Source organism: Barbus barbus, assembly GCF_936440315.1.
Source record: "Barbus barbus genome assembly, chromosome: 12".
Taxonomy (NCBI): domain Eukaryota; kingdom Metazoa; phylum Chordata; class Actinopteri; order Cypriniformes; family Cyprinidae; genus Barbus; species Barbus barbus.
The window spans coordinates 907,163-929,388 of NC_136740.1; the positions used below are offsets into that span (position 1 = coordinate 907,163).

Sequence of the window (22,226 nt, forward strand, 5' to 3'; positions counted from 1 at the left end):
ATTATTTATTATTTTATTTTTGTTGGTGTGTGCGTTCTAAATTGTTCACTTAATTGTTGCATGTTTTTGTACTGTTTCTCCATCTTGGATGTAAAGCACATTGTGACGCTTGCTCTAGAAAGGTTCTATAGAAATAAAGTACTTACTTACCATGGTATAACGAGCACACTCGCGCCCTAAACAGAGCAACCCAGAAAATGGAGCACAGCTGGAGGAAAACAAAACTAGAGGTATTTCAAAAAGTAAACAAAAGTAATCCACTGCGTCTTTAGTGGCTCAGATGTTGGGAGTACATGACGATCACTATGTTCATTATTACATCCAAAAACAAAACACCTCAGTCGCTTAGTAATTCTGCCAAGAATTTGATAACGGCTTGATATGGGAAAGAGGTTTTGATTTATCGGGATAAAAAAAAAAAAAAAAAAATAGCACTGGGTGGATTTTTATCATTATAGTGTGGTTGTGTACACACACTGCCAAGACACATTTTAGTACAAACAACATGTAAAAGTGAATTTTGCATCCGATGACCCCTTTAAAAACGGCTAGATCTGATTACTTTTCGTCTCTTTTAGAAGAAAACAAACACAACCCCAAGTATTTATTCAATACAGTGGCTAAATTAACAAAAAATATAACATCAGCAGGTGCAGACATTTCCCAACCAGTGTTGAAGGTAACGCATTAAAAGTAATGCAAGTTACGTAGTCAGATTCCTTTTTATTCAAGTAACTAGTAAAGTAACGCATTAATTTTTAATTTAGAAGGAAATATCTGAGTTACTTTTTTCAAATAAGTAATGCTAGTTACTTTGTGTCCCATGTACTGACTGACAGCTCTCGTGTTGCCATGTTGAGAGAAATCGGGAGTAAGTGCAGAGGTGTTGGATGCATGTTACTGTAGTTCTAGACTAAATATGAACATGTATTTATTCATCTCACTGCACAAAAACAGATTCAGTATTCCTCAAAAATGAATAAAAACCTTCAAATGCAAACTCAGAATATAAAAAAGTGACATACGGCCAAGTATGGTGACCCATACTCGGAATTTGTGCTCTGCATTTAACCCATCCAAAGTGCACACACACAACGTGAACACACACCCGGAGCAGTGGGCAGCCATTTATGCTGCTGCGCCCGGGATGCAGTTGGGGGTTTGGTGCCTTGCCTAATGGTAAAACCTGCAATAATTAGATGTTAAATAAGTCAAATATAATTGATGTATTTAATCCCATTTTATTAACCAATGTCTTTAGACTGACCTTTGATGATCCAGTTCAACCATACTAATAAGCAAAAATGACACATTTGTGTTTCATTTTAGTTATTGCTGAATAGTGTTGAACTTTCTTTCCCTGCGTCATATTCGTCATGCAATTTGTAGAGCTGCGCCCTCTACTGTACAGACATGAATTTACATTTCCTTTAGCCTGAGGTGTATTAATTTCACTTTTGTTGTGAAAGGGCTTTTACATTTGTAAAAGAAGAACTGTTTTATATTAAAAACAAACAAACAAGCCCTGCCCAGATTTAAAATGTAATGCAAAAGTAATGTAATGCTTTACAAGTAATGTTGCGTTAATGTTGCGTAATGTTGTTGTCCATAAAAAGTAACGAAGTTACATAATTAGTTACTTTTTTAAAGAGTAACACGATATTGTAATGCATTACTTTTAAAAGTAACTTTCCCCAACACTGTTCCCAACAGCACAGTAGTAGTTACTTTATGAACTACTTTACTTCCAAGATCGATACTATTAGAGATAAAATTGTAACCATGGAGCTGTCAGCCACAGTATCACATCAGATAGTTCACTATAGATCCCCTGAGGAACAATTCCACTCATTCTCTTCTATAGGAAAGGAAGAATTGTATAAACTTGTTAAATCATCAGATTTAACAAGTTTATACAATTCAGATCGTTATCGCTCTATTAGTGCTACTGGATCAACCACACCATTCTTTTGAATAGACTAGAAAATTATGTTGGCATTAGAGGAAGTGCGTAGGCATGTTTTAATTCGTATTTATCTAACCGCCATCAATTCGTGGCAGTGAATGAAAAGATATCATACCGATCACAAGTGCAGTATGGAGTACCTCAAGGGTCAGTACTAGGAACGTTACTTTTTACACTTTACATGTTACCCTTGGGAGATATCATCATGAAACATGGTGTTAGCTTTCACTGTTATGCTGTTGATACTCAGCACTATATTTCTTTGCGGCTTTACGAAACATACAAATTTGCAAAATTAATGGAATGCATAGTTGATATAAAAAACTGGATGACTAATAATTTCTTGCTGTTAAAATCTGTAAAAAAAATAAATAAATATATATATATATATATATATATATATATATATATATATATATATATATATATATATATACGACCAAAGACCTCTGCATGTATTAACCTAGAACACTGTCTAACACTTGATGGCTGCTCTGTCAATTCTTCATCATCAGTTAGAAACCTAGGTGTATTATTTGATAGAAATCTTTCCTTCGAAAGCCACGTTTCTAGCATTTGTAAAACCACATTTTTCCATCTCAAAAATATATCTAAATTACGACCTATAATCTCAATGACAAATGCAGAAATGTTAATTTATGCGTTCATGACCTCAAGGTTAGATTATTGTAATGCTCTTGTGGGTGGTTGCTCTGCTCTGGTTCAAAATGCAGCAGCTAGAGTTCTTACTAGAACCAGGAAGTATGGCCATATTAACAAGGTTCTGTCAACACTGTATACATTTAAAAAAATAAGCAATTGTCCTATTGCAAATTTGCCTGTTTTATTTCTTTAATACCTTTTCATTGTAACCACAAGTTATTGTACGTGTTCGTTTATTAAGAAAGACACCACACATATGATTGTATTTATTTTATTGAAAGCGGTTTATTAAGAAAGATGCTAAACATGTTATTGTATTTGTTTTATTGAAAGTAGTTTATTAAGAAAGACACAACATATGGTATTGTTTTAAGCATTTATTAAGAAAATGTTATAGCATGTATCAATAGGAATATAGAATGAAACATGTATTAGCAAGAGCTTTAAAGAAAAGGAATGTTACTGTTGAGTGCTGTGTTGCAGACGCAGCGAAGGAGGCATCTTTGATGAAAGATGAATGAGAAAATGGAGAAATTTATACAACTCCTTCTGTAATTTTGAGACCTCATGATGTCTCAAAACATTGGAATCCACCTGCTGTCCATAAAGGACTGAAGTACGATGAAAAAATCAGATGCTGGTTCTGTGTCACAGCTTATTAGTCCTTCACGTCTGCTATGTTCTCTAAACTCTGGCCATTTGATAATACCTAGACTATATAAAAATCAACTGCGGGCAGCAGATCCTTTTCCTATTTAGCACCCAAACTCTGGAACAATCTACCTAATACTGTTTGGGAAGCAGACACACTCCGTTAGTTTAAATCTAGATTAAAGACCCATCTCTTTAACCTGGTTTACAGATAACACACTAACAGAACAGCCAATGTTGTGGATCTGGTTTTATCCACATCATTGCCTCTTGTTTTGAGATACTGTAATATTACCACACCATTTAAAATCAGCTCTTCTCTTCCACAATTATTTACCCCAACAACATGCAAAGTGCATTAGTGTTATATAAAAAATAAAAGATCTAATCAAATTCTTTTTTTTTTTCATAAACACTTTTTATTGACATTTCAGTAGTTGACAAATTTCAGCAGGCACTGAAATCATTAAATTTAAAGACTTCAAATATTCGTAATAAACTTTCATGTAAATAAAACTCCAGTCCAGTAATACAGCTGTGGATGACAACATTCAGTGCGACAGAAATTCTATACATGCTGCTGTGTTTTATTGGTTTGGAGGGTAAACCACTGCATGGATTAAATGCAAGGATGTTTGCAAACAATATAATCACTGCATGCTGTTTCTTACAGATTAATTTTCTGAAGTTCTGCAAACATGTTGTGACCAACAGTTAAACCTTCTTGCGACCTAAAGTCTTGGATGAGGAGATCTCTTCTGCTCATATGCATCATATGATCGATACTGGAAGCAAGCATGAAAATGAAAGAGTTTTGTTGTGATCAATTGAACTTAAGTCATAAATGCATTTGCACTTCTCAGACACAGAGAGGATAGATTTATTAATTTATTTTTTGCAATAGCACTATTTACACATCTCTAAATGTGAGTGTTGCTAAAGATGTCTTTTGTACAGTTTTTGACATGTCAATCACATTTATCAATAAGGCTCAGTTGAACTCTGACCACAAACAAAAGATATATAATAAATAAACAAACAGTCAGTGGGGACAACATCAGCCATCATAACAGTCATCATATACTGAGAGTAAAACTGATACTGACAGAATGTCAACCACATTGTGATCAAAGTCACGAAACAGCCACATGTCTGATTATGCAAGAAAGAAACAACTAGTAATACGCTTCTGTCAGCACTTCCCTCGTGGAGCGAGTCCTCGTGTGCCATCATCATCTTCATCGTCTACATCATCACCTCAAACCACCAGCCAGTGATGAAGCTGTGAGAAACAAGTCATATTCATACAACGTTCTTCACAACACAAGCCAAAAATATGCAAACAGCAGAAATCAGATCAGAAATCACTGAAGACTTCAACATTAGTGAGACCAGAACAATCACACAGTATCTGCACTGAAGATCGACTGTGCAGTAACGGTGATAACGGTGCAGTAAAATGTCACATTTAGCATAATTGAAAGTTCACCCATTAAATTTATGTAATCTTCCTTGTTCGGCCGTACACATGAAACCACCCATGATGCTCACCGTGAACTGCCGCACCTCTCCACGCTCCACCAGGTGATGCTCAGTCTCAGGAGTGATGGCGTACGCCAGTTTCTGCCGAGATAATCCAGCACCATATTCACACACAGAATCACAGAATCACAGAAACAACCAGACAAACGCAGAGACATCATGCATGCAGTATGATTTTTGGGCAGTGATGAATGTTTAACCCCTGTGCTGTGCTGAAATGTGGTCTTCCTGGTCAAACAAAATGATGTGGAAACACAGCCTGCAAATTACTAGCATACTGGCTGTTTATTAGTAATTATAAAGCACATACTGTATTAATGCCTTATTCTGTATGTCCATATGTTATATTCCTTAATCCTTAAACCCCACACCTAAACCTAACAACTATTTTACTGACGTTTAATAAGCAGCAGTTTAGGAGTTTGTTGAGGCAAAAGTTATAGTCAATAGTGAGAACTGGACCTTAAAATAAAGTGTGACCAAAATTGCTTGTAAATCTCTCACTATGTTATATTATCATTGCTCTGAGGTTATACACCTCAGCTTTTGAGTGAACATTGGCAAAATGATCCACAAATAACGTTTTTTTTTTCACTCAAAAACTGAGGTGCATAAGCTCAGATCATTGATCAATCAGCTCCTAAAAGAAATACAAAACCTGTGCTTATTGCAAGGAAACAAGTTGCCAAAAAGATTGAATTCAAGCTTTGGTGAAAATATAGCATGAGAATAAATTTATAAGGTATTTTTTGTTGGCTGGTCAATTCTGAAAACAACAAATGTAACAAGATGGGGGAAAAATCTCCAAAAGGTCATACCATGTGTGAGTAAAGTCTGTAAATTTTAGTCCAATGCAATGCAATATTATTGTTCAGTAATATTATTGATTCAACGACACCGACACTATTAGATGAGAATTAAATTTGAACTGAATTGATCTGAATAATGATACTATTGTTTTCTGTAGAGCTGCTTAAAGATGAACTGAATTTGTATCATAATTAATTAATTGTTCTATTGTCCACTTTATTACTCTGAAGCTGCTTCAAAACAGCTTTTGTATAAAGCGCTATAGAAGTAAATGTGGCTTAACTTAATTCATCTTGATAGTGTTTTGCATATTGACGAATATGAAATACTCACGTCACAAAAGCTTCCGGGCAGAGAGCAGAACTTGTAGATGGCGTAGAGCGGCACCATGATCATGGAGGAGATGGACAAACACCAGCCCACCATCGTGGCCCACGTGGGGAAATAATAGGAGCCGTACTTGGGAGGATTGAACGTCGCAAAACTCACAACAACCATGAACTGAGTGAAGGGGAGAGAAAACAGGCACGGGTTAATGGTATCTAACGGAGTTTGGTGATATGTGTGTTGTGTTGGACAGAGTGAACGCACCAGGAGGAAACACGGACTGACAAACTTCCAGCACAGTCTCCAGTAGAGGCCAGGTCTCTGTCCGATCATCTCCTGGATATCATCGCTGAAGCGATCCACACCTGAACACACACATGCTGGTCAGGATCGAACAAATGTAGAGATACTTATTTGTCTTCTGCTTTTCAAAGTGTTCATGCCTTTGAATTCAAACTCTGAATGATATCTATTGATGTTGTTGGTGAATTCATACTGCAGCTCCTACCGCAAAAATCAAAGATGTTATTGCAGCTATGAGGATGTACCGTGACAGCAGATATTTAAAAAGCAGCAGGCATTATAATGGATTCAAATAACTAATTTTCCAAGTGTTACAACTGTAACACTTTGGAATCGTGTGACCTCTGATTTGTCCTTTCTAAGAAGTCTAGTTCAGGGTCCAAGATTTTTTTTTTTTTTTATGTTTTTGAAAGAAGTCTCTTCTGCTCATCAAGGCTGCATTTATTTAATAAAAATACAGTAATAAACTTTAAAATTGTGAAATATCATTATAATTTAAAATAATGGATTTAATTTTAAATATACTGTCTGTTAAACTGTAATGTATTTCTGTGATCTGCAGCTGTATTTTCAGCATCATTACTGCAGTCTTCAGTGTCACATGATCTTCAGAAATCATAATAATATACTGATTTACTGATCAACAAACATTTCTGATTATTATCAATGTTGAACACAGTTGTGCTGCACAATATTTTTGTGGAAACTGATACATTTTATTTTTCAGGATTCACAGATGAATAGAAAGTTCAAAAGAACAGCATCTGTTTGAAACAGAAATATTTTTGCAACATTATAAATGCCACTTTTTTATAAATGTAATGCATCCTTGATGAATAGAAGTGTTAATTTCTTTAAAAAAATAATAATAATATCTATATATTTTTTAACTGTGGTGGCCGTTAGAAATATTTATCACGGTATATCAAAACTAGCATGTAGATTTGTAGTAGCCACAGATTTATGAAGGAAAACATAATGAATAGGCCCTGTCGCTCCGCGGGAACTAGGAACGGTTTTAGATCCAGGAACTGCGTTTGGAGGAACTAAATTAGCTCCTACTTCAGAGTAGGGTCTAAAACAGCTCTAGAAACTATCTGTGACGTAAGTGTACGCTGATTGGCTAAATGCGTACGAAAACTCCCTCACCCGCCATGATTTAAAACGCTGTGTAAACATTCCATGTCCATTATTGTGAAACCCGCGAGACACAACAAAAGCACAGCTCTGATGACAGCATCCTCCATCCTCCTGTTGTTAACGTCGTTGTTCTTTGTTTTCGTTGTTGAACGCCGCACATAAATGACGTCGCTGTCGACCGGCTTACGCCACTTCTTAGTACCCAGCATCGGTGCGAATGTAACCCTTTAAATGGTACCGCAAAATCATCCCAGTACTTTAGTGCTGTACTTTTAGTTCTGGAACTAAAGCGGTGCGAAAGGGGCTAATATCACAGCTTCCCCCTGCAGTCCCTTCTTCTTAAGCACACTTGACCAAACAACATATTTTAACGTGAATATGGCAATACTGACACAGTGACTCCATTCAGCCATGCTCCACAACAATATCACTTTGAGTTTTGATGCAAATGACAGAATCCTTGGAAGCAAACGCCCTGGTGTCTTTCCTGCAGAGCAGATCTCAGTGAGTCTGTGTGGCCGCAGGGTTTGATCGAGGCTTGACGTCTGATCGCAGCAGACAGCGAGAGCAGAGCTCAGGGCCAAAGGCGCAGGTGTTCAGCAGGTAATGCAGCCTTCAGAAAGGCCAGCGGAGCCCGGGGCCCGTGTGTCTCACTCTGACCGACAGCAGAGCAGGTCAAACGATCTGACGGTCCTGAGCTCACCGAGTCACGCTGAAGATCAGGTCTTCAGGAATCGCTCGCTGCCTCGGGTCTGTTTGCAAAGTTCACATCCCTGCGACCGCATGTCAGATCGCTGAAGGCAAAGACATGGCTTTTCCAGGAGAAAGTCAACGCGTGAATTACACAGAAACATTTGAGGAAAGTGATAAATAATGACTAAATACTGAAATGAAATAGCGTGAGCAGTGCACTGTTACTCGTTTCCACTTCAGACAGATGCAAAAGAGTCTTTTTAGTGCCAAAAGTAAACATATGCACTCAGATTAACCCACTGAAAAACTTAATTATTTTATCAGGTGGAGACTTCTTGTGAACGTATGATTTTTAAAAAAGTAAAGATGAAGGTCCACTCCTAAACGAACCATCACTGGGGGCGTAAGCAGAGGTAACACCTTATTGTGATAGTCCACATAAAACATTCTACTAACAGTAAGGAACTTTGTAACTCCATGTGAACTAGCAGTCATTAGAGTATTAGTAGACTGTTTGCTTAATATCTGCTAACACTTTATTTTGATGGCTCCACAACATACAACATACTGAGTATGAGAAACTTTGCAAGTATATGTCAACTTATTCTACTAACCCTAACCTTTTAAAAATATAAAAATATAAATGCAGAATTTTAATTCTAAAATATAAAAGTCTGAGTTGTGAGATACAATTAGATTTTTTTAATTATTATTTTTTCTGTTCTTTTTTTCCTGTTTTCATAAAAATAAATTAATGAATTAATTGATTAATTTTCAGAAAAGAAAAAACAAGTCAAAATTGTCAGATTTAAACTCAGAAATGCAAAAAGTAAACTTCAAAAGTCCAAACTGAGATAAAAAGTCGCAATCCCCTTTTTTATTCTGTGGCGGAACAGGCTTCCATACTGAAGACTATCATTCAGATCAGAGGTCTTCAACCCTGTCCTGCAGAGTTCAGCTCCATCCATAATCTAATAAACGGAGCTCTTCAGGACTGCAGGTCCACAGGAGCAGGCCTGACGACCTCTGATTCAGATTCAAGATACGCTACACACTGCCAATAGAATCTGAACAGAATTATCATTTACATTGTATTTCAATCCACTTTCAATCTGTCCACTTTGAACATAACTATAAGTAACTTTGGAACTACATGTCACCTAGCAGACATTAGAGTATTAGTAGACTGTTAGATCAGGGTTAGTAGAATCAGATGACATGCTTGCAAAGTTACTTATAGTCAGTGTATTGTCCATCAATATAAAGTGTTAGCAGATATTCAGCAGACGGTCTACTAATGCTCTAATGACTGCTAGGTGACATGGAGACCATCAAAATAAAATGTTATTATTATTATTATCCATTGTCACTTTAATTTTAGTTTGTTTTAGTAATTTTGTTGTTTTCTTGTTTTTACTAGTCATTGCTTTTTTAAAGATTATTATTTTTTATTTTTTTTGAGTTTTAGTTTGAGTAATATATTTTTTTTATATTAGTGTCAAAAACTTTTGTCAAATATATTTAGCCTTTTGCCCATGTCTCTCCATGACACTTTTGGGCTGAATTTTGTTGATGAACATGAATATGTCGCCTATTGACGAACCACTGCAACATGAAAAACTGATCACTTTTTTCATCTGCAAGTAAAAGCAATTTAAAACAAGTCAAATTTATTTATTTTTGTTTGAAAAATTTTCAGAGTAATATTGATGTTGTTTTGTTAGAAATAAATATGTAAATATGTTTTGTTGTTTTTACAAGTCATTGCTTTTTTAAAGATAGTTTTTTAGTTTTTGTTATTATTATTTTATTTAATTTTTTCAGTTTTAGTTTGAGTTATTTTAGCACATCAAATTAAACTAAATTAAAATAAGAAACATTTTCTTGCTAGATCAAAATTGACAATCTGGAGTTAGAATCGAATGTCAGATTGATAAGTGTTTGTGTGAAGAGCGTTCCTCGGCTGATAACTGAGCTCTGGGAGCCTAATGAGCACCAGCGGCCCCGGAGCACAGCCGTCTGATAGACCATCAGCCCCTAATGCCACATCAGCTTCACTGCACATGCAGGAGCAGCGATCAGCCTCACCGTAGAACCAGGCGATGCCGATGGCCTCAATCAGCACTGCAAACAGAATCGATGTCCCGGCGGCAAAGTGGTCCAACAGCGTGAAGACGTAGATGCCACCCTGCAGAGAGACAGAGAGACAAGACCAGATCGAGATTCCACAGGAGAGACTCTTCATAATCAGCCGAGAAGATCATTAGAGGAGCGTTTGTGTCTCACGTACGTTTGTGACACAGATGAGAGAGATGAGGAACGTGGAGACCACGATGAAGAGCGTGAAGAGCTCTCGATGTTTGTGCAGGAACTTGAATTCGTCGATGAGTCCCGTGATCACAGACTCCATCCCTCCCATCTGAAAAACAGCGTTCAGATGCAGTTACAGCGCTGGCGTTCATCAGGACTGAGCTTCCAGCCATCATTTACAGCATTGACCCTCATAAACACATACGGGTCCATTTTGACCCGGAACAGTAAGGTAACAAACCTTTGAACGAAAGAACTGTTCAAATATCTTTAAGAGACATAACCATTTGAATGAATTAATGACTGAATGAACAAACAAACAATGTTTTGTGTTCAGGTGTTTTTGGACCCAGTATGAATGGAGTACCATTAGGCACAAAAAAATACTTCGTTATATTAGTGTCAAAAACTTTTGTCAAATATATTTAGCCTTTTCCCCATGTGTCATACACTTTTGGGCTGAATTTTGTTAATAAACATGAATATGTCACCTATTGACGAACCACTGCGGCATGAAAAACTGATCACATTTTTGCAAGTAAAAGCTAATTAAAAAGCAAGTAAAATTAATTTATTTTTTTATAAAATGTATTATTTTGTTTGAAAACATTTCAGAGTAATGTTGATGTTGTTTCGTTAGAAATAAATATGTACACTGTAAAAAAAAAATTACCATGATTTTAACGGTAAAAGACTGTAAAATGCTACAAACCTGTTAATTGGTTAACGGTAAGTTCCCCTAGTATATACAGTGAAAAACTGTATTGTACATTACATGTAATTTTATTAGTATACCATTTTTGGAAGTGAAAAAGAACCTATAATTTACAGTGAAAAACCGTAAATTGACATTGACGTTACAATTCAAATTTGATGTTTCTTCTTAGTTTTTTCTCATCTGTTTTGTACGTTAGGGTTATATCTAATGTTGTTAAATTAATGTTTATTGCGTTATTTCAGTTCCATGTGTTTCCACGATGGTGTTTAGTGTTTGTGTGAATGACACCTTCTATATATGTTAATAGGTTGCTATATTAACATTGTATCAGTTGATGAAATGATTGTATTTAAATGTAAATTTAAGTTAAATCTATAAAACCTAAAATGTTGCTACTGTTTTTTAAGGTACAATTCTGGCAACCCCGGCTGCTGTTTTTATTACCGTAAATTTTACGCTTTTTTTTTTTTATTTTATTTAGTTTTTTTTTTTTTACAGTGTATGTAAAAAAGTGTATGTAATTGGGATGGTTTTTGACCAAACATGAGTTATAAATTCAAATTCAAAGAAGTTAATTCAATTCAATTTATTCCAAAAGGGTTAATATGGTAAAATTACATGATCTTATAAAATTCAAATATATATATATATATATATATATATATATATATATATATATATATATATATATATATATATTCACTCATTATTAAAAATTTGCCGACAGTTATGACTGTTTTATGTATCAATTCTTCAGGTCCAGATGGATCCAGATTGTGATTTTTGAATGTATTTGGAGGGTTAAAGTAAAAAAGTAAGTAAAGTCGTGACGTATTGTCAAGTATGGTGACCCATACTCGAAATTGGTGCTCTGCGTTTAACCCATCCAAGTGCACACACACAGCAGTGAGTAGTGAACAAATGCACACACACACACACACACACACACACACACACCGTGAACACACACCCGGAGCAGTGGGCAGCCATGCTGCAGCGCCCGGGGAGCAATTGGGGGTTCGGTGTCTTGCTCAAGGGCACCTCAGTCGTGGTATTGAGGGTGGAGAGAGCGCTGGACATTCACTCCCCCCCACCTACAATCCCTGCCGGCCCGAGACTCGAACCCGCAACCTTTGGATTACGAGTCCGACTCTCTAACCATTAGGCCACGACTTCCCCCTGTAATACTGTACTGGCAAAGTCTTGTGTTCGAGATCAGATCAGACAAGATCCTGAGACTCACAGCGCTGTCGATTCCCAGAGTCAGCAGCATGATGAAGAAGATCACAGCCCACACTGAGGAACCCGGCAGTGTAGCAATGGCTTCTGGGTAAATAATGAACACCAGACCAGGACCTGGAGAGATGCAAACAACAAAGATTCATCACCTCCACATACACCGAGGTAATAACTCTGAAGATACTGTATTAATCTAGAGCTGATTAGAATATCACATTCAAATCAATTCCAGTTATAAACCAACACTGTATATTTTTTTATATGCAATCACCAAAAAACATGCATATTGCCATTTTCATTTACACAACACCCAAATAATTAATAAATCTATTATTACTTAATTTGTACTATTTTCCACGTGATAGTTTAATAGTAAAGTGATACAATAAAACATGTAGAATTGCAAACTCCATCAGGTGGAGAAATAAACACTATGTTTCCTTCATTATCTGAATTGTCTTATGCATTTAAATTTGAAAAAGAAATACATTACAAATAACGTACACAATTCATACTATTTTTCAAACCATTAGGGTTAGGAAGTTTGTGTGTGTGTGTTTGTTAAGAAATGTATACTTTTATTCAACAAAGATGCATTAAATTACAGCTGCAGATCACAGAAATAAATTACAGTTTAACAGACAGTATATTTAAAATTAAATCCATTATTTTAAATTATAATGATATTTTGAAAACAGCCGTTTTAAATTGCAATAATATTTCTTAATATTGAAGTTTTTAGGCCTACTGTATTTTTAATCAATTGAAAATACTTCTTTCTTTTGAATGGATATTTGTCTATAAATGAATTCCAAGCATTTAGGCAGAACTCAGCAGATCAAACGGTTTTAAAGATCATAAGAAAACATAAATTAGTCGTGCATTTGTGACCGCAAATACAAATCAGTGCAACAGAAACAGAAACGCTGCTTAGAATCAGACAAATGACTGCCATTCTGCGTCTCACACATGATTGATATGCTTCTGTGTCTCCAGACGCTGCTGGTTATGAGTCTGTCACGATGGACAGCGATCACAGGCTGATCTGAGCTCAATCAGGACTTTACAGTCACAGACCACATGAAGCACTGAGCATATATGTAAAGCTCCAAAGCTAATTCATATCATTATAATGTAGTATTACTTATATAGTTTACAATGCATTTTAAACTGATATGAATTAAATTAAATAATTCTAATATAAATTATATAAATCTGAATGTAAATTATTTAAATGCTGTATAACACTTATGAGAATTAATAAATAAATAAACAAACAAATTAAGACAAAGAATGATGATTAATTAATTAATTTGTTTGTTTAGCATTACACTAATTAGTTGTTGTTGTTGTTGTTGTTTTTTTTTTTTTGGGGGGGGGGCTTAATTATTGTGAAAACACCCCCCCCCCCCCCCCCCCCCCCAAAAAAAAAAAAGTAGTTCATGTGGTTCAGCAAAATATAATGGCAACACTTTACAAAACAGTAGCATTAGTTAATGTTAGTTATCATGAACTATAACTATACTGTTGTTCATTGTTAATTGATGTCTGTTTGCAATGCATTAGTTAAAGCTAATTGAAAGTTAAAATGTGTTAGTACATAATAATATGAACATTAATAAATGCTATATTATATGTTATTGTGAGCTGCACGTTTTCAGGCGAATGACAGGCAAACAATAGAAACTCACTCACCGTCTGTGGCGACTTTATCTAGAGCGACGTTGTGTTTCTGTGACATGTAACCCAAGAAGGAGAATATGACGAACCCAGAGAAGAAGCTGGTCAGAGAGTTGATGGAGCTGGTGATGATGGCGTCTCTGTAACACAACATCACTCAGTTCAAACACGCAGATGCATCAAAGGGCTTTTAATTCAGCAGTGAAGTGTGACAAACTGTCTGTGTGTGTGTGTGTGTGTGTGTGTTCCTGGTATGTATCACAAGATGAGGACCAAATGTCCCCACAAGGATAGTAATACCAGTAAAGTTTGACATTTTTGAGGAAACAAGCTTATAAATCATACAGAACTAAGTTTTTTGAAAATCTAAAAATGCCTGTAGTTTCCTGTTTAGGTGTAGTGCGATAGAAAATACGGTTTGTACAGTATAAAAACCATTAAACCTATGGAGAATCCCTACAAAAAATGGAAACCAGTATGTGTTTATGTGTGTGTGTGTGTATGCGTGCTTGAGTGTGTGTGTGTGTGTTTGGGTTCTCGCCGCTCTGTACGACGACTCTGATCACCTGTAGCAGTTGTTGCTGAATTTGTTGTAGCTGGAGAAGGCGATTAGCACACCAAACCCCACTCCCAGAGAAAAGCAGATCTGCGTGGCGGCCTCGATCCAGACCTGCGACACAAACGGCCCCGGCCGGCCGCACAAAGGGGCCGCACAACAGCTATCATTAGAGATAATTGCAGGAAACTCATTCAGCAGAAAGATGAAAGACACTTGTGAATACAGGGTAATTTTGCAAATTGCTGCTGCACACATGTGTCTAATTTAATTCTGAAATTGCCGCTTTGAGGTCTCTTTGCCAAGTGGTGCTCCGGGAGAGAATCGCAGATCGTGGAAAAACTTACTTAAGACTGATAGTAACTTCACCTGCCGCTGCGGCATGAGGACATGAGCAGTTATTATGAGATTGATTCATAAACACACACACACATGCGAGTCTGAATCTGTGCGACTGACTGATCAAAACTCTAATATAAATGTCACAGGCTCTCAAAGAGCGATAAACCTTCTGCTGCTGTTTAATGCAATTATACTGCATGTGCGTTTAAAGGAGAGCGTTACACATCTCAGCAGGTGTGTGTGTGTGTGTGTGAGAGAGAGAGAGAGAGAGAGAGAGAGAGAGAGAGAGAGTGTGTGTGTGTGTGTGAGAGAGAGAGAGAGAGAGAGAGAGAGAGAGAGAGAGAGAGAGAGAGAGAGTGTGTGTGAGAGAGAGAGTGTGTGTGAGAGAGAGATGCCAGAAGTGTGTTACATCTGACAAAACCTTCCTTTGAGAACATACAAAAGCTTTGGGACACTTCAAAGCTAAAATTATTTAAATATCAATTATTGGATATTGAATAGTGTTTTATTGTCTTATTTTAGTAGTATGGTTAGGCTTTTATTACAATTACTAATATTATTTTTCTATGTAAAATCTATATATAATGAGATACACTACTGTTTATAAGTTTGGGATTGAGAAGATTTAGTTTTTAATGTTTTTGAAAGAAGGCTGCATTTATTTGATAAAACAAAACTGTAAAAAAATGTGAAATATTATTACAGTTTAAAAAGCTGTTTTCTATGTGAATATGTGTTAAAGTGTAATGTATTTCTGTGATCTGCAGCTGTATTTTCAGCATCATTACTCCAGTCTTCAGTGTCACATGATCTTCAGAAATCATAATAATATACTGATTTACTGATCAACAAACATTTCTGATTATTATTGTTATAAACCTTGCTACGTGTTCTGTGTTAATCTAACAGACTTGTCACAGCACTTGCATATCGTTGCTCTTTTGTTGGTTTTGATTGCTTCTGTTGTCCTCATTTGTAAGTCGCTTTGGATAAAAGCATCTGCTAAATGACTAAATGTAAATGTAATGTAAATGTTATCAATGTTGAAATCAGTTGTGCTGTCCAATATTTTGTGGAAACTGCGATACATTTACTTTTTCAGGATTCACAGATGAATAGTTAGTTAAAAAACAACAGCATTTATTTACACTATTAGCATTTAGTGACATTATAAATGTCTTTAATGTCACTTTTGATAGATTTAATGCATCCTTGATGAATAAAAGTATTACATTCTTTTAACAAAACAACAACATACCAACTGTCATCTATTTGTAAACAGTAATGTAAACGTGTGTGTAAACGTTTATATGTATGTTGTGTGTCAGTGCATGCATATGTGTATGTGTTTAAGTGTTTGTATCTCTCTCTCTCTCTCTGTGTGTGTGTGTGTGTGTGTGTGTGTACCTGAGCGTCCCACAGGCGCAGGAAGTCCACGCTCAGGTAGGCTTTAATGCCATCGATGGCTCCAGGCAGTGTGACGCCGCGCAGCAGCAGGACGGTGAGGACAACATAGGGCATCGTGGCTGTGATCCACACCACCTACACACACACACACACACACACACACACACGGCATTAATGTCACCGTACAACATATATGCATCACATTTATATGATGCTTAAACTACCAAACAACTAAACATACACTTATATTTCTAGAACGGAACAGCTGCATGACAGCTGTAAGTAGATTTGTGAAGAACATATGAATGGGGTTGTGAAACGTTTGCAAGCACATCTAATCTATCAGAAACATTGATTGTTTGATGTTTGCTGGTCTCCTGGTCTGGCCAGGCTGGTTTGGTTTAGAGGGGCTTTGTGTGCTTACACACTAAACACCAGTCTGGATAGAGCAGAAGACCAGCAAACCACCGGAGGTTCATGTAAGATCTCGAACCTTCCCTGAGGTCTTGACTCCCTTCCACAGACTGAAGTAGAGCACCACGATGACCACGGCCAGGCAGGCGGTGAGCTGCCAGCGCGGCAGACCCAGGTCATCGATGCCGGTGCTCTCGTGGAGATGCAGCATGCCTCGCCTGCAGATCAACATCAACACATGATCATACTCCACAGCCACGGCTTCAGGGGCCAGTTGCATGAACTTGTTAAGACTGTGTCTTAAGATCTAGCTTGACCAACTACAGGGTTTTTTTGCTTGTTTTGGGGGGTTTTTTTTCAGCTGTTTACACACATTTTCAATACGTTGACTCTTTTTTCAAAACTTTACACACAAATCCAAGAATTGCACACAAAACACAAAATGCCTCACATCTCTTGCAAAATGAAGCACTGCATTCAAAATATCACAAACACATCTCAAAGACAAACATTTGCAAACACCTTTGCCATAATATTAATTCCTGTTAGATTTGTGTGTGTTACGTAGAGAATTGTGTGTTGTGTTTGGCAAAAAGTGTTTTATGAAATTGAAACCTGAGTCAAAGTCTGAGAATTAGTGTCTGGTTTTGCAGATTTGGTGTGTGCTTCTGCTGTTTGAGTGTCAGCTTTCAGAAACTGTGTGACAAGGAAAGATTTTGTGTGGACGCAGCTGAAAAACACTGTAATATTATGACAAAGATGTTTGCTTTTGAGATGTGTTTGTGATATTTTGAATGCAGTGCTTCATTTTGTGATGTGAGGCACTTTGTATCTTGTGTGCAATTCTTAGATTTGTGTGTAAAGTTTTGAAAAAAAAAAAAACTAACCAAGGGGTTATCAGTCTTACTTTTCCGATACAAATGAGACCAATCTACCTTTTCATAGTTGAATTTAAAAAAATTATGCCCAGTCTTGAAGAAAAAAACAAAAATGATACGACTAAATTTTGAAGACTAGTCTAAACAGTTTCTGCAGCCGGCCCCAGGTCAGTGTTTGTGAAGGACATGAGTACGTACTCGAAGTACTCGAGCGCCGGCGTGGACTTGTGTGTGTCGTTGAGCAGCGTGGCGTTGAGGTCGGAGCAGTTGGGACTGTTCCAGGTGTTGTTGCAGTTGATCCAGGGCAGCTCCGAGGAGAAGGAGGAGAACAGGTAGAAGAGAGCCCAGGCGATGATCACGTTATAGTAGAAGCCCACGTACAGCGAGATCAGGATCACCGTGAAGCCCACGCCTGAGCAAAACCAGCAGAAACATGAAGATACTCCTGCTGGAAACACATCAGCTGACCTGGTCTAAGACAAACTCTTCAGCAGGGATTTCACTAATAATAATAAAAAAGGCAAGTAACACACTGACACATGACATTTTGAAGTAGAAAAAAACTGAAATAGTATTTTCTCTGTACTCCAATAATCATTCATTTATGCATTCGTGCATATATTTGTATATTTAGTCATTTATTTAATGCCTTCATTTAAAAGGACACAAATGAAATGAGCATTTATCTTATCAAATTTATCTTAATATCATTATTAATTTATTTTACTGTCATTTAACTAATTCATTTAAGTTAACCTTTTTAAATTAATTTTCCATTAACTTTTATTTAGCACAAAAACGTTTGTAAAGGACCCTGTTACAACATGATTTTACTCATTGCACTCAGGAAGTGACATCATGTTCACTCTTTGTATGGAAAGACAAGTAAATAAACGTTTACAATATTTTTTTACAAGCATTCATGTTGATTGCATTCACAAATATCATTAATAACCATATCAATAACAACAAAATAGATTTCGCTCATTGCATGTAACTCATTAGCTCATATAATATTAATCTGGACCTACTGACACTGATGATCAGCATTTTCTCTTCTTAAAAAGTATTTTTAAGTTATTTTCACTACAGGCTTTACTCCTGAAGACGTTCCTGCAGCACATCAGTCAGTCAAGACGACAGAAAGAGTCACAGCCAGTGAACCACACTGAGAGCTAGCCTGAGTTTCCAGAGTTAGTTCTCATAAACACCCCGTGGCTCGTCTAACGGAGCTCTTTGTCTGAAAGCAAACAGCAGGATTCTCCCGTCATACATGTGTGAGCACATGTGTGATTCCCGGCCCTCTCAGGCCATCGATCCTGAGGAAGGAAACATGTTGATCAGCGCTAATTACAGTAATCTCTCCTCGAGTGCCAGGCTCACAGAGAGCCAAGCTTGTGATTAAAATGTCCGTCACCGTCTCTCTCTCTCTCTCTCTCTCTGCAAGACGCTTGACAGCCGTTACGGACACGCAAAACAGGCGTCTTTAGCAAATAGATGATGCTTTGTCATCCCTGAAGAGTGTTCACAATCTAGCTCTACACCAGGTTTAGATATGCAGTATCCGCTGAGGAGCATTCACAGTGATGGACCGATATCACCTTCAGATGATTTTCCCACTTAAAATCCACCTTGCATCAACAATACTACCAAACCAGCACCAGAACAGCTGATATATAAAAACAACTATAGACAAGCAGCTGTGATTATTTGGAGAGCAATACAGTCCCAATTCTCTTCTTCAGATCAGCACATCAGTTTCTTTAAAGCACGTCTCCTACCATATCAGAAAGCTTTTTATTGTTTATATTTAATCTGCTATACCACATTAAAACATATATTTAAAAATTAACTAAAGTGTTAGTTTTGTAAATAAATTGTGTACAAATCTCATGTAAAGCATTTAAGCCAAAGACTTTAGATCCAAAATCTTTTGATCATGATTAAATGTGTCCAAATATGTCCAAAACCATTCATACTAGTATAGTTTTTATTAATATTTTGAATTAGTTTTTATATTTTCTGTTTTCATTTTAATTTTTGTTAAAGCTTTAGTAATTTTGTTTTGTATTTATCATTTTTATTCATTTTTTAAATGTCTATGTAGTTCTTATTCATTTTATTTCATTTTGATTTGTTTTAGTACAGCAGGTTAGACTGAATGGAACTCAGAAGTGCTGCTTAGCTGATATTTTATATATATATTTATATATGTATATGTGTGTGTCCCTGCAGCACAAAAGCAGTCATGAGTAACACAGGTATATCTGTAGCAATAGACAACAATACATTGTATGGATCAAAATTATACATTTCTCTTTTATGACAAAAATCATTAGGATATTAAGATCATGTTCCATGAAGATATTTAGTAAATTTCCTACCATAATTATATCAAAACTTCATTTTTGATTAGTAATATGCATGGCTAAGAACTTCATTTGAACAACTTTAAAGGAGATTTTCTCAATATTTAGATTTTTTTGCTCCCTCAGATTCCAGATTTTCAAATAGTTGTATCTCAGACAAATATTGTCCGATCATAACAAACCATACATCAAATATTGTTCTATCTAGTTTATTGAGGAGCAGTGAAGAACTAAAGGTCACGGTGCCTCGGTATCTTCCGTATGCTGGTGTCATGATGCAATACCAGTGAAGTGACACAAAATTTGCCATCCACCAACAACTGAGGCCTGGCAGGCAAATTTCATACTAAAAGCCAATTTTTCTGTCTTCCATTTGACTGCAGATGATTTGAGCTGGAGATAAACAGCACCTGTCCACCGTTTGCCATGATGAGTTTGTTTCGGGAACACAAACACCTTCTGCCTCAATAGCCAGTGAACATCTGATCATAACAGCGCTGTCACCTTAAGACTTACACAGGCCAGAGGATCATAGTACATCACACACTAAAGGAAACTTTCTGAAGGTCACGTACCTTTGAAGATGGGGCAGATCTTCCAGACTCCTGCTGCTCCTTCACGGTTGTACTGACCCAGAGCTAACTCCATATAGAAGAGCGGCATCCCAGCAATCACCATGAAGAAGAGGTACGGCACCAGGAACGCACCTGACACAGCCGCACAAACATACTCAGATATACATGTTAGAGTGAGAGTACGATGATAAAAGCTGATATAACACCAGTGGAGGTCTGGGAATCATGTCATGATGAGAAATGAACCCTCGCTTCTTCTCTAGATTCACTCTAAACAGAGCAGCATTTGAGAGGAGCACTGCTCTCTTCTCTGACTGCTACTACAATAATCTAATTAACAACTAAAATGTTAGTTTTGCCAAATAATATAACTAAAACTATAGTTTTGTAAAATAACATAATAATAATACAAATTTTAGTTTTGTAAAGATATTAGACGTCTACCAAACAAATTTTAAACATTAAAGCAAAAGCAAAAACGTTTTAGATGAAAAAAGTAATCAAGATTTAAAGTATGGCAAATAGTTTAGTGTTATTAAGATACTATTATAGTTTTTATTCAGATTTTGAATTGTGACATTTTTATTTATTTGTCTATATAGTTTTTATACATTTTTATTTAAATTTTAGTTATCTTAGTATATCAAGTTAAACTAAATGAAAATGAGAACTAAACTAACTAAAATAAACAAGATAACTGTAATTTTTAAAGCTTTACAAATGTATTATTATTATTATTATTAAATATAATAACCCTGGTCCAAACTGACAAAAACATTTTTCAAGGTTTTACAGGCTCTATATCGTTAAGCTTTTACATTTTAAATCAACATCTCTCTTGATTTCTCAGACCGTCTAATAAAGCTGTAAATGGCAGATTTCCACAGAAAATCTATATTCTTGTAAAAGTTTAATCAATCTCAAGCACATCTCAGACTTGTCCGTCTCTCACCTCCACCGTTTTTATAGCACAGGTAAGGGAACCTCCAGACGTTGGCGAGATCCACGGCGAAGCCGATGACGGACAGGAGGAAGTCGATCTTCTTGCCCCAGGTCTCACGCTCCTCTCCGGAGGGGTGCGTCTGACCGCTGGGACTGACCAGGGCCGAGGAGGTGAACTGCACCCCATTCTGCTCCTTCACCAGGATCAGTTCCACCTCTTTGGGGCCGGCGGTGCCGGAGGGTTTGACGGGGGTGATGGCCGAGGACATGTGTGTGACCGGGAGTCTGCCTCTTAGCATGGGTCGCCGGCAGGCCGTGGAGGACGAGAGAGCGGCTCAGATACAGAAGCCTCTCTGACGGGATGAGGAGAGCAGAGATGGACGTGAGGAGGAGAGAGACGGAGGGAGGAGCAAATCAGCCATATTGATCAGACATCCAAACCTGACGGAGCTCGCTAAAACTCTGAACTAGACCGAGCTATTCCACAGCCAGCAAATACAGCACATGTAGAGCCATTCGATGAGAAAGCACTTCAAAATAGTCATTATGTTGTAATAAACGTATTATTATGTTGTAATAAACATGTTATAAATGTCTCAAAACAGCCAAAATCCTTCTAGAAAACGCCATGGGTATCTAAATGAAGTGTTTTACTCAAATCAAAACATTATTTAATCATCAAATCAATTCTTCTACCAATG

At 36.8% G+C, this 22,226-nt stretch overlaps 1 protein-coding gene across 1 annotated transcript; it reads right to left on the reverse strand.

Moving 5' to 3' along the window:
• Positions 1 to 3,687: 3,687 nt before the first annotated feature.
• On the reverse strand, positions 3,688 to 21,824 carry LOC306877657 (sodium-dependent dopamine transporter-like; the record flags this gene model as incomplete). Its single annotated transcript, XM_079429556.1, has 14 exons — positions 3,688 to 4,562; positions 4,832 to 4,903; positions 5,966 to 6,133; positions 6,224 to 6,324; positions 10,184 to 10,283; positions 10,386 to 10,514; positions 12,367 to 12,479; positions 14,058 to 14,182; positions 14,609 to 14,712; positions 16,348 to 16,482; positions 16,841 to 16,979; positions 17,838 to 18,051; positions 20,584 to 20,715; positions 21,536 to 21,824. 14 exons carry the CDS (start codon positions 21,822 to 21,824, stop codon positions 4,539 to 4,541), a joined length of 1,845 nt encoding a protein of 614 aa, XP_079285682.1. The 3' UTR covers positions 3,688 to 4,538.
• Between the last annotated feature and the right edge of the window lie 402 nt (positions 21,825 to 22,226).